Below are 11890 nucleotides of genomic sequence, written 5' to 3'. Positions count from 1 at the left end.
ACACCCAGATGCCACAACAGGAAACCCGCAAGCGCTCCCTCCTCCTGCAGTTTCCAGAAACTGGTATTCAGAAGCACTACTGCCTGCAGCTGTGGAGGCCGAGCCGAGCCATGGCTAGCAGCCACCAGGAGCCCTTTTCTCCACACAGCGCTGCTTCACTTATTGGCTTTCGATACTGTGAGAGGGGTGGCAGACCACAGCTTTTGTAAAGGTGGTGTGTGTGTTTTAAGGGCTAGATAAGTCTATGCAGGAGGTGAGGAACGTAGGAACGTGCATTGTACTGAGTCAGATATTTGGGCCCCCTACCTCAGTATTTGAGGGCACAAGAAGAAGGGGATGACAGAGGACAAGATGGTTGGACAGCGTTCTCGAAGCTACAAACATGAGTTTGACCAAACTGCAGGAGGCAGTGGAAGACAGGAGTGCCTGCCGTGCTCTGGTCCATGGAGTCACGAAGAGTCGGACACGACTAAACGACTAAACAACACCACCACCACCTCAGTATTGGGGGACGTGGGTGGTGCTGTGGGTTAAACCACAGAGCCTAGGACTTGCCGATCAAAAGGTTGGCAGTTTGAATCCCCACGACGGGGTGAGCTCCCGATGCTCGGTCCCAGCTCCTGCCAACCTAGCAGTTCGAAAGCACGTCAAAGTGCAAGTAAATAAATAGGTACCGCTCTGGCGGGAAGGTAAATGGCGTTTCCATGCCGCTGCTCTGGTTCGCCAGAAGCGGCTTAGTCATGCTGGTAACATGACCTGGAAGCTGTACGCCAGCTCCCTCGGCCAATAAAGTGAGATGAGTGCCACAATCCCAGAGTCGTCCTCTACTGGACCTAACGGTCAGGGGTCCCTTTACCTTTACCTTTTTACCTCAGTATTGCCCCCACTGACTGGCAGAGGCTTTCTGGCAGTGGCTCAACATGCAAGGCAGGTCGGCCACATATCACAGCACCAGACAAGAGCCACTTTGTGCATTAAAATCTGTGCAGAGACGGCCGTTATTTAAAGTATCCCCTTCAACCCATTAAAAACAGACAACAGCAAAGTATTATGAAAAAGTGTACTTCACTCATTTAAATAACTATAATTCAGCGTATTAAGGAAGAAATAACTGGCAATCAAATATAAACACTTTACGTAAATCAAATTAATTTAACCACACAATAAATTAATACATTAAATATTAACTTTCAGTGCAACATATACAGAAGAAACAAGTGTACCGCTGACTAAAAATAATCTTCAGGTTGGTTATAACAGTAAACGTACTTACAAAAAAAGAGGGGGGGGGGTTGTTAACAATATAACCAGAAGTCAACACACAATCAAGAAGGGGGTGTCTAGTTCATTTATCAAACGTGTCTAACGTGAAAAATTGGCACAGTTCGTCCATTTTTATTTTTTAAGAAACATACATACTGATCCTGCTTCCGGTCAAGTATCCAAATTGAAACAGAAGCTCAGGTGGGATCAGATCACGCAGCTCAGGGTTAAAAGGCCATCTCTAATTTCTCAAAAGCATTGCAGGGTACAATTGCAGAAAAACGTACAAGCCAGCTCGTTTATTCAGACTGCAAGTCACTTTTCTGCCTATTCCTTCTTCCAGTGAAAAAACGGCGCACAGGGTCACATTCTGCAAAAGGTATTTAAAAACACCTGCTTTCACAGGGCTGACAAGCCACGCTGCAGCACAAATAAGAGCAAAGTCCTGGGACTGGGACTCTGAGGGTTTTTTAGGCCCAAAATGGAACTTGGAGTAAAGGTATCCCTTGAAGAAGGTCTGAGATACCTGGAGTCCTTACGGCAGCCATTTGCAAGCTGGTACCCTCCAGATGTTTGGGTCTCCCCTAGGTGTACGGTGCTGGGAAGGAGGGGAGATGTGGTCCAAAATATCTGGAGGGTGCCAGCTTGGGAAAGACTGCCTTTCGATGGGGAAATTCCCACCCAAGGGAATTGCTCTTCCTTTGTTCTGCGGCAATCGAGTGACCCTGACTGCACCTCAAGAGTGCAAAAGTCCAAGACGTTTGCCAAAATCTTGTGAACTTCATTTTTCAAACAAGCTGGAGTTTAATAAATCAGCATTGGTGAAGAAAGGAGTTTAGGGACAATATTTTTTAAAAAACTCATTTTTCCTTGAAGAGACCAGTTCTCCTCCTCAGGACCGTCAAATAAATATTTGTGCTGAATGACAAATAAAAAGGGATCGGGCCCTTTAAACGTAGCACAGAATGTCGTAAACTTTAGAACTAAAACTAACCTGCCTATAACTATTTCTTGAAAGGTATCAATCAGATTGGCCCTGGCAGAAATCAGGGTCAACAGGGATTTTAGATATGCTCAGGTAGGAACACGGATAGGGAATGGAATGGAAATAATGGAAACCAAGCTGGGGGGAGGGGGAGGAAAGCTAGAAATTCCACAGAAGAGGTTTCAACTTGCATCCTAAATTTCAATTATTCTGCCTACTCAGAAAGAACAGCATGGCTTTTGAGTGATTAAAAAAAAGAATTTCCTTATATATTACTGCCTCCTCTCATTAGGAACTCTGCATAAGAAGCTGTCCTCTGAGGGTCCCGATTCTTGCTTATCAATTCGGCTTACAGAAGAGAGGTTTCAGCAGAACGCGGACCTCCCAAATGGTGAACCAACGAGAACAGCCCTCTTCCCAACACACCTTTGGCTGCACACTCAGCAAGGCGTCAGGACCCTCAGAAACATGCTGCTACACCCGTCACACTCAAGAGGCAGCCCTCTTCCTGCAGAACAAGTATTGGGACATGGAAGCCCTTCCACAAATCGCCCCTGTCTTTGGAAACATGCGCTAGAATCCTCAGATCAAAGATGAACAACAAGCCCAGCTGATCCCATGGAATGTTTCCAGACACACAAGTATCTGTTGAAACGCTCCAGTCTCCTTACATTGTCCTGTTAAGGCAGCCTAAAAATCCCTTCCTATTTAGAACCACAATGGGATGACTTTTAAGAATCCACCCAAAAGCGATTTAAGTAGGATTCTTATCTATTTCAATGAGCTGGGCATTTTTCAATTAGGTGCTAAAAACCATAACCCAAGAAGCATCCTTCCCGACATCTCTTGCCTTGTAATCAACACATTTTTTTAATGGTCTCTGCTTTTCATTCTTTGGGAAAATGCAGCAAAGCAGTCGGGTTGTTGCTGTTTTGATCCAGTTACGCAGAACGGGGGTGGGGTCGAAAAAGAACTTTCTAATTTGGAGGCACAGTGATAATGAAAGCTGGAAATGTGAGCTATTTTGCTGTCGTTCGGCTCAAAGATGTTGCTGCTCAGTCCTTACTCTTCTAAATCCAGGTATTAAAAACACGGAAAATGTTGAGTGCTGGTAGATACAAGTGATCACTTTGGAAAATTCATCTGGATGTTTCTGGATACAAAAATATATTTTTTTCGGGGGGCAGGACTTGCAGTTGAACCCAGCAGATCTACTTCTCAAGTGGACGATTTAGCTCTCTCAAAATCACTAATGTAGCTCATCACTTCTTTTGAGTCGGATTCTGTAATGAGTGCAGGATCCTAAGACTCGAGTCCATGTTCCATGAAGTCTCAAGCAAGGAGGAAGATTATTGGGAAACAAAAGTTTACCCCCACCTGAACTGTACACAATTCTTTCCTGGTATCAGACACCCCCTCCGTGTGCATTTCTCATAGCAACGTAAACATGAAGCTGTCCAATGTGCACTTTTTAAAAAAATGACCAGCCTGTACTTTTCCTACTCTTTATTTTACTATGTGAAGTCTTTTGAGATTCCTTGGTTATCCATAGGCTTCCATGTATGGATTGACCTGGTGTGTGGCGTCACGTGTCTCCACATAGCAGGGGCCGGATTCCCTCTGGCAAAGTTCTGGAAGCACAACGCATGAAAGGAGGATACAGACAAGAAGCCGAAAGTTGCAGGGAGTCTGCTTGCCAATACTGTTCTGTCCCCAGGAAGCACCTGTGTCCATCTTAAGTGTCCCTCTGGAATATTGTAGGCTTCCTGTAGGATGCTCAAGTGGTCCCTTCTACACACAGCAGTAAGAATCCCAGCAGACCCCCGTCTCCATCAGACAACTGTGAAAACAGGCATCAAAATAGTTTAAGGATAAAGGCTTCATTCTGACTAGGCTGTAGCAAAGCTACGGTATAATACAATTGCATCTTGCATGCAACTAGCTTGCACGATTGAAGCTCATTGACATTGGGCAAATTAATAGCATGCAAGGCAGACAGCTTAAAAGCTCTTTCGTGCTAGGTTTTCCAGGTGTCGAAAGAGCTTTTAGGCTCTCCACCCTGCTTAATGGGTTCTGGGATGCTCACACAAGACATCGCAGGAACTTGGACAGCCTTTGCAGGAGCGTCCCAAAACCCGCATGCTGAGTGGGACTTGTCTGATAAGCAAGGCAGAGCGCTTTTAAGCTGTCAGCCTTGCTTGGGGGGTGGCAAGGCTCACTTGACACACCAGCTCCAGAAGGTAAGGATGCTCATACGGGGCGGTTCCGGGTGTGTGTGTCCAGCACACAGTGGAACCTCGGTTCCCAAATGCCTCCATTGTCGTACGTTTTGGATCTCAAACGCCGAAAGCCCGGAAGTAAATGCTTCTGTTTTCGAACATTTTTTGGAACCCAAAAGTGTGACATGGCTTCCGCTGAGTGCAAGAAGCTCTTGCAACCAATGGGAAGCCACATCTCGGTTTTCGAGTGTTTCAGAAGCCAAATGGGCTTCCGGAATGGATCTCGTTCAAGAACCGAGGTACCACTGTACTTGTTTTTGCATATACACATCATACCCAGAACATAACCCTAGGAGCTTCCAGGTGTACCTGACTTCCCAGTGCTTTGGCCTCATCACACAAGACAGTGCCAGTATCCTTAAAAGGCAAGACCTCCAGGCTAAACTCAGCAGGGCTAGATGGGCACATGGTGAATTTGATGCAAACTCTGCACACCTTCCTGGAGTAGCAAAGCAGCTCATAGATTATTATATAGCTTGTAAGAAGCAGCAGCGAAGCTCCTTTCAATGGGGGAAGGGGTGTAAGCTTGTTTGCATGGAGCTCCAAATGAGGACACTCAGGACTGTAAGTCTAAATCAGGAGAAATATAAATCCTCCCATCAGACCAAGTTGGAGACCGGGCTGTAAAATCTATTTTGAATGAGCAGAATTCGGCCCATGCCTCAGAGGAATCTAATTTAAACAGTTGAGAATTCCTGCTGTCTTCTAGTTCTAAGACTGAGAAAGAGGCAGAGGACAGCAGAGTCAAAGGATGGCTCCGTTTTGCTTGGTACGCAGCTGATGAAGGACAAGGCTGTCAGTGGCTGCAAACCATCCCCAGGATCAGAACCAGTCTCCCTCGGGATACGATCCAGTGGGGGAAAAGGGGAGAGTGCAATTGCACTGCATTTGCCACTGCAAATCTCGCTTCTAGGTTCTGCTGGTGGGTCTCCCAGGGGCCTCTAGCTGGCCACTGTGGAAAACAGGATGCTGGATTAGATCGAGCTTTGGCCTAATCCAGCTGCCAACCACTACCTGGCAGCCCTGCTGATCTCAAGGCCTGCATTTCAGTATACTGGAAATACTTATTTACGGTGTCATTTTGCTTGTTTACCTTCTGTTAGAATTGGTTGTTTATCGGTCCCGTTTAGGTGATTTTGTCATTTTTGTGGATTGTTTTTTTGTCTGTCTATTTTTACTACTCTGGGACTGAAACATTCTGTGAAGAGCGGGTTGTAAATACTGCAAATAAGTAATAAATTCTCACGTTTTGAACTCTCCAAGCTCTCAGCCAGAGGCCTCTCCAGTTCCTACTTCCTGAAATCCTTTGGGCTGGAGATTGAAACTGGGAACTTTTAACATGCTCTGCCACTGAGCTGGAAACTCACTGCAGGTCGTGGCTGTATGAACTATTGCAGGAGGCCACCCTGACCCTCAGGGGGACGTGGGTGGCGCTGTGGGTTAAACCACAGAGCCTAGGACTTGCCGGAAGCTGTACGCCAGCTCCCTCGGCCAATAAAGCGAGATGAGCGCTGCAACCCCAGAGTTGGTCACGACTGGACCTAATGGTCAGGGGTCCCTTTACCTTTACCCTGACCCTCAGCCCATGGAAGTAGCTAGTTTTCACCTTACTACCCTTCAGGTTAAATACACCCCTGCAAGCTGCTTCTGTAGCCCCTTTATTTACCTGTCTCTGAATGGCAGCAAGACGTTCCTCCTTTCAGGAGCCCGTTGGGCTTCTCATGTCTGCAGACAAGAGTTCTGCACCACTCGCAGTGTTTCCGTATCCTACAGCAGCTGCAAAACATAAGCGTAAGAAGTTTAAGGCAGGGGAAGGCTAGGAATGACATCAGAATGCAGAGGCTCAGTGGTGGCGCAGTGGTTATTGTGTTGGATTAAGAGCTGGGGGACCAAGATTCGAATCCCCACCCAGTCTTGAAGTTCACTGGGTGACCTTGGGCCAGCCATTGTTTCTCAGCCCAACCTGCTTCACAGGGTTGTTGTGAGGATAAAATGAGGAAGGGGAGAACTATGCGCACCATCTCCAGCTATTTGGAGGAAAAGGTGGGATATAAGTGAGATAAATAAATGCGAAAGGGTGGGACATCAGAATGTCGTCCGTCCCTACAGTAGAGAGGGTGGCTGGTCCAGGTGGGGCCCCTTTGTGACCACCTTCAGAATGGGCTGGCAAACCCGGGTTCACACACCTGGTAGCTCCAAGCTAGCCCCTTGCACTCTGAAAGCCGATCAGCCTCAAGTCTTACATTTGCCAAGTTTATCACAACCCAGCACTGCTGTAATCCCGTTTTATAAGCATCTCAGGCCCAGTGATTAGGCACTATAAAGTTTGTTGCTGGATTCCAGGTTTCCTGCTAAAATTCAGAACTCCCGAATTAGAGTGGAAAACTTAACAGCTGGAAAAATAAATCAAAATGGGGTGTATTGTCTATTAAAATAAAAGAAAGACTGTTCGGTTTGATTCGAATCACTTTAAGGTGCTTCACTAATTTAAGATGAAATCTTTTGCCACCAGCCTTATAAGAGACCAAGAGCCAAGGGAGCAAAGGCCCAAAGACAAGAACAACCAGGTAGAACAATCCAGGTGGTAGTAGCTCAAAAAAAATGGGTTTCTGTCTCTCCCTCTCTCTTCCTAAGAAGAACTCAAGCCCTTGCATCCCAGCACAACCACTGGAAGCACAGAATCTGGGAGTTGGAAAAGACCCAAAGGGTCATCCAGTCTGCAATGCAGTAAATCATCCAAAAGAATCCTGCTACTGGTCCCCCCAGGGACGCAGGTGGCGCTGTGGGTTAAACCACAGAGCCTAGGACTTGCCAATCAGAAGGTCGGCGGTTCGAATCCCTGCAACAGGGTGAGCTCCCGTTGCTCGGTCCCTGCTCCTGCCAACCTAGCAGTTTGAAAGCACGTCAAAGTGCAAGTAGATAAATAGGTACCGCTCCGGCGGGAAGGTAAACGGCGTTTCCGTGTGCTGCTCTGGTTCGCCAGAAGCGGCTTAGTCATGCTGGCCACTTGACCCGAAAGCTGTACGCCGGCTCCCTCGGCCAATAAAGCGAGATGAGCGCCGCAACCCTAGAGTCGGCCACGACTGGACCTAATGGTCTAATGGTCAGGGGTCCCTTTACCTTACTGGTCCCCTGTGTCTCAGGAGTCTGACCAGCCTCAACTAGAAGCCTTTTCCAGCAGAGATTCAGCAGTCATCCTCCCTGTTCTCCTTCAGACAGGCCCATTCAGCTGCTTAAATTCCGTTTTAGATAAGCCAGTCGTCTCTATGGTTGCCTTGTATTTATTTATGGCATTTGATGTTTCACTGTATTTGTATATATTGTTATGCACCAGCTTGATGTTTTCTGCGAGTGGGCGGTATAGAAAGACTTTTAGAAATAAACAAAAGGTGAGTCAGGCTCTCTGGTGGCTAGACTTTGGAACTCCCTGCCTAATGATATCAGGCAGACACCTTCACTGCACTCTTTTTGGCACCTGCTAGAAACATTTCTGTTCAGACAAGCCTACCCAGATGCTTACAAAGTTCATGTGAGTTTTAATCTGTTCTTAAGCTATTGTTGTTTTAACTTTTCAAAAGTCTTAAGTTCTTTTCAAAAGTCTTGGCTTTCCTTTTTTTGCAAACTGATTTTTTGGTTTGTTTCTTTTACAAATCAAGCAGTTTATAAATATTAGGAATTTTTTTAAAAAAAATCAGACTAGACTACTGCAATGCACTTTACATGGGGCTGCCTTTAAGAACAGATAAAGAACGGTCTGAAATTTTCAGCTAGTACAAAATGCAGCTGCCCTCGTGACCCAATTTGTGAGCAAGGATGTTATTAAAACATTACAGTATTTACTACCAACACACTTCTCAGCACCAAGAGAAGCGGCAGGACCTGGAGAAACCCGCTGTTGTCAGTGACTGTCCTAACTGGTTTGTTCGTTTTGGTCTCGCTGCTGGCAGAGAATGTTCCCCGAGCAAAGGTGAGAGGAGGGCTGGGGACTTGCTTGAGAAAAGGGATTAGGCAAGGCATCTCGCAAGGCGAGCCACACAGATTGGGAAACCAACCACAACGACACTGCTGCCCGTCCTCTAAATTACACAGCAAAGACTTTAATTTTAGCTTAATGGGTGGCGTTCCAGTTGCAACACGCATGCCACCATCTCCCGTCCTCAGAACAAAAACACACCGGAACACATGACCTCATTGCAGGAAAGAGCCGTTCTAGGACATCCTGGCTGCGGATGGAGAAATTGCCAGGCGGAAAGGGTGGGGGCAGAGGCAGCGCAGAGCGGGTTTGTTTTGGTTTTTTGCAGTAGGCAACAGCTGAAAACAAAACGCATGTCCAGTTCTCTCCAAAGTGTCTTTCTAAATTAAGGGAATCCTTAATTTAATTGCATTTCTGCAAAACGGAATTAAATGCTGAAGTTCTTCTGCAAATCTACACGAGGAATGGGAAGATGAGCAGGAGGGTGTGTGAGGGTGTGTGTGTGTGTGTGTGTGTGTGTTGAGGAAGAGACATAGTTTCATGCTCTTCTCATCCACAAAGTTAACAAAGTGGTTCAATTTACAACTAAAAATAAATTACGCAATATATTTTAATGAAGAGACACTTTCAGAAAAAGTTCCCAGTACTTCCAAAGCAGCTGTTCCGGACACTGGGTAAAAATAAGACTTAATTCCACCAGCCTTCTGTCTATATCTTAAGACAGGGTTTGTGGCAAAAAAAGATGATGCAGATCACAGAACTGTAGAGCTGCAGGAGACCCAAACAGTCATCTACTCCAACTCCCTGCAATGCAGTGAAACATGGAGGATTATAAGGGTAACTTGCACTGAGTGCTCTTTACAGATTTGCAGGTCTACTTTGTTAAAGGAAACTGTTCAACGTTCTGCATGAACCAATACTGGTCAATGGCAGCTCCTCTGTTTTGAAGCTAAAGGCAGAATTAGGCTGAGAGAAGGTCTTCCCTTTCCATGCAATCAATTGCCTTCAGCATCAAGAGGCCAAGTCCATATTAAATTTCATCCAGGTGTTAAACTTCCCCCTCACTGCTCTTCTTCCATGAGGTTCAGGATGGCATTCCAAGGTGGTTTCCCATCCAAGCACTGACCAGACTTTGGGCTGATTCAGGGAGGTGGCTGCACCACATGGACCACTCTGAGATGCAACAAGCTAAGTGGTCGGCCATAGCTCAGTGGCAGAGCATCTGCCTTGCATTCAGTGGGTCCCAAGTTCAATCCCCATCAGCATATCAGGGCTATGATTGTCTCTTGCCTGAAATCCTGGAGAGCAGCTGCCAATCAGTGTAGACAACATTGAGCTAGATGGACCAGGGCAGGCACAAGGCAACTTTCTATGCTTCTAAGATCATGCACACTCTTTTAAACGAATTTCTACCCTACTTTTCAGGGGTGGGGAAGGCTTCCCGAGAGAGACTTGTACATCGCTACAACCAACAGGCCTACTAAAAAGGCAGGGCACAAAAGGAAAACTGGTTGGGAGGGAGGAGGAAATAAGCAAACTCAGCTGCACATTCTTCGTTGGAAGTTCTTCTAATGATCAGCTAGGGTAGTCCAAGGAGAGGTGTACAGAGTTGATGACCCAGCATCCCTTCTCTAGCCCGCTCTGCTGCAGATTGATGCCGCGGTTACTGCCTGGTGACAGGTGCTGGAGGGAGGAGTCTGCTGCCTAGTACTGCAGTCTATGGAAGCAGCCTTAGCCACATGTCAGGGTGAGGTCTGCCTCCAGCCTTCCAAACTGGGAAGCAGCTGGACTTGAAAATGGAGATCCTTCTCTCCACGAACTGTTGCTGCCCGCCTGAGCCTATTCAGTAGGCTGCCCACCTTTTAAGACATGCATTTTACATAAAACACACGCCTTGGTGCATGCACACACTTCACACTTGCAGAGATGTCAAAGCAGAACATCAGTTCAAATGGAAGTTTCACTTACTGTATTAGGACGCAGACCATGATAAGGGCAACGGAGGCTATAACGGAAACCACCACCAGGGCAGTGATGGTTTGCTTTGTCTGGCTGGCGGCCACCACTGCAAGGAGGTCCGCGTGTTCGCATCGCGCCCCAACGTACCCGGAATGGCAGCTGTGACAAGGAAGAAGAAAAAAATCAGGAGCAGTGAGTGCACAGAGGAAAAGACACAAGCATATATATATATATATATATGCTTTCGTAGATTTTCACGGGTACAGGAATGCAGGTTTTGGTGTTTTCGGGTATCTTCCCGTGTAAGAGTTGGGGTGTCTAGGCGACGTTTCGACGAGGTCTCACTCGTCATCTTCAGGCTGGTGCTTTCGGCTTCTTGTTACTAGAACAGAGCAGGATCTCAGTGTTTGAGTTCCTATAAATACTGTTGAGGGGGTGTGGTGTATAGCCTCCAACGTTCTGGGCAGAGAGGAAGTTCCCAGGTTATTGTGCCTTTTCTTCTTTTGTTCATTAATTACTTGAGGGATATCTTGAGTGATTTCTTGAGTGATATTCTGAGTACCACTTAGGAGGGTCATTAGGTGTGGATTAGTTGCTAAAGCTTTCGTGTCTTGACCTCTTGAGCTTGTGAAGAGTTTTTCTGAGTTTTTCTGAGAAGAGTTTTTCTGAGAAGATGGCTGTACTGCACTTAGTTGTGCTCTGGCTTGGCTTCGTGTATAGGGGCGAGCTGTGGTTTTGTGCCCTGTGCCAGCCAGATCTGTGTAGGGATTGCAGGGGGGTGCAGCATCCGGAGGTGCCACTATGGTTTGGCTACTGGATGGTATCTGTAATTTATCTGTGGAGAGGGTCTGGGTTTGGGTCTGGTGTGGTTGATTGGAGATGGCGTTCTGTGTGCCTCTGGTTCTGGTGTCGGTTTTTGTGGGGAGGGCTAATTTCCAGATGTCTGGCAGGCGGGACGTGTCGTCACGCTTGTTCATGTTGTGAGGGTGTTTCTCTATCTCGATGGCTTCCATGATTATTCTCTTGTGGTGATGTTCCATGTTAAAGAGCAATTTGGAATCTGCAAAATTAATTTCGTGTCCTGTTTCTTTCATGTGTTGGTAAAGAGAGGAAGTTTTTTCTTCTTTTTTGACGGCATTCTTGTGTTCTGCGATACGTGCATTTATTCGTCTGTTTGTTTGTCCAATGTACGTGGCTGGGCAGACTTTGCAGGGTATTTCATAGACCCCTTGGTTTTCTAACTGGATTTTATCTTTTGGGTTTCTGAGGATATTGGCTATTTTTTGGTTGGTGCAAAAGGCTGTTTTGATATTGTGTTTATGGAGGATTTTGCTAATTTTATTAGGACACACTATCTACCGGAAAAAAACACACACCAACCGCTACTTACATGCACAATCACACCACCACCCTGCACAAATAAACTCCGTA

The 11890-nt window shown here is 46.4% G+C and overlaps 1 protein-coding gene across 1 annotated transcript in view; it reads right to left on the bottom strand.

The window, feature by feature from the left end:
* Positions 1-1068: 1068 nt before the first annotated feature.
* TGFA (transforming growth factor alpha) overlaps positions 1069-11890 on the bottom strand; it is a 49827-nt gene continuing 39005 nt past the window's right edge. Inside the window, exons 4-6 of the mRNA XM_081203289.1 lie at positions 10469-10618; positions 6194-6303; positions 1069-4088 (exon numbers count right to left, since the gene is read on the bottom strand). Of these exons, the coding sequence (XP_081059415.1) occupies positions 4081-4088; positions 6194-6303; positions 10469-10618 (268 nt within the window). The 3' untranslated portion in view covers positions 1069-4080. The remainder of the gene's footprint in view (positions 4089-6193; positions 6304-10468; positions 10619-11890) is intronic.

The sequence above is a fragment of the Podarcis bocagei genome, assembly GCF_964188305.1.
Source record: "Podarcis bocagei genome assembly, chromosome: 7".
In the NCBI taxonomy this organism is placed as follows: Eukaryota; Metazoa; Chordata; class Lepidosauria; order Squamata; family Lacertidae; genus Podarcis; species Podarcis bocagei.
Note: the sequence above shows the minus strand (reverse complement) of the source record. Positions and strands in the feature narration are given on the sequence as shown.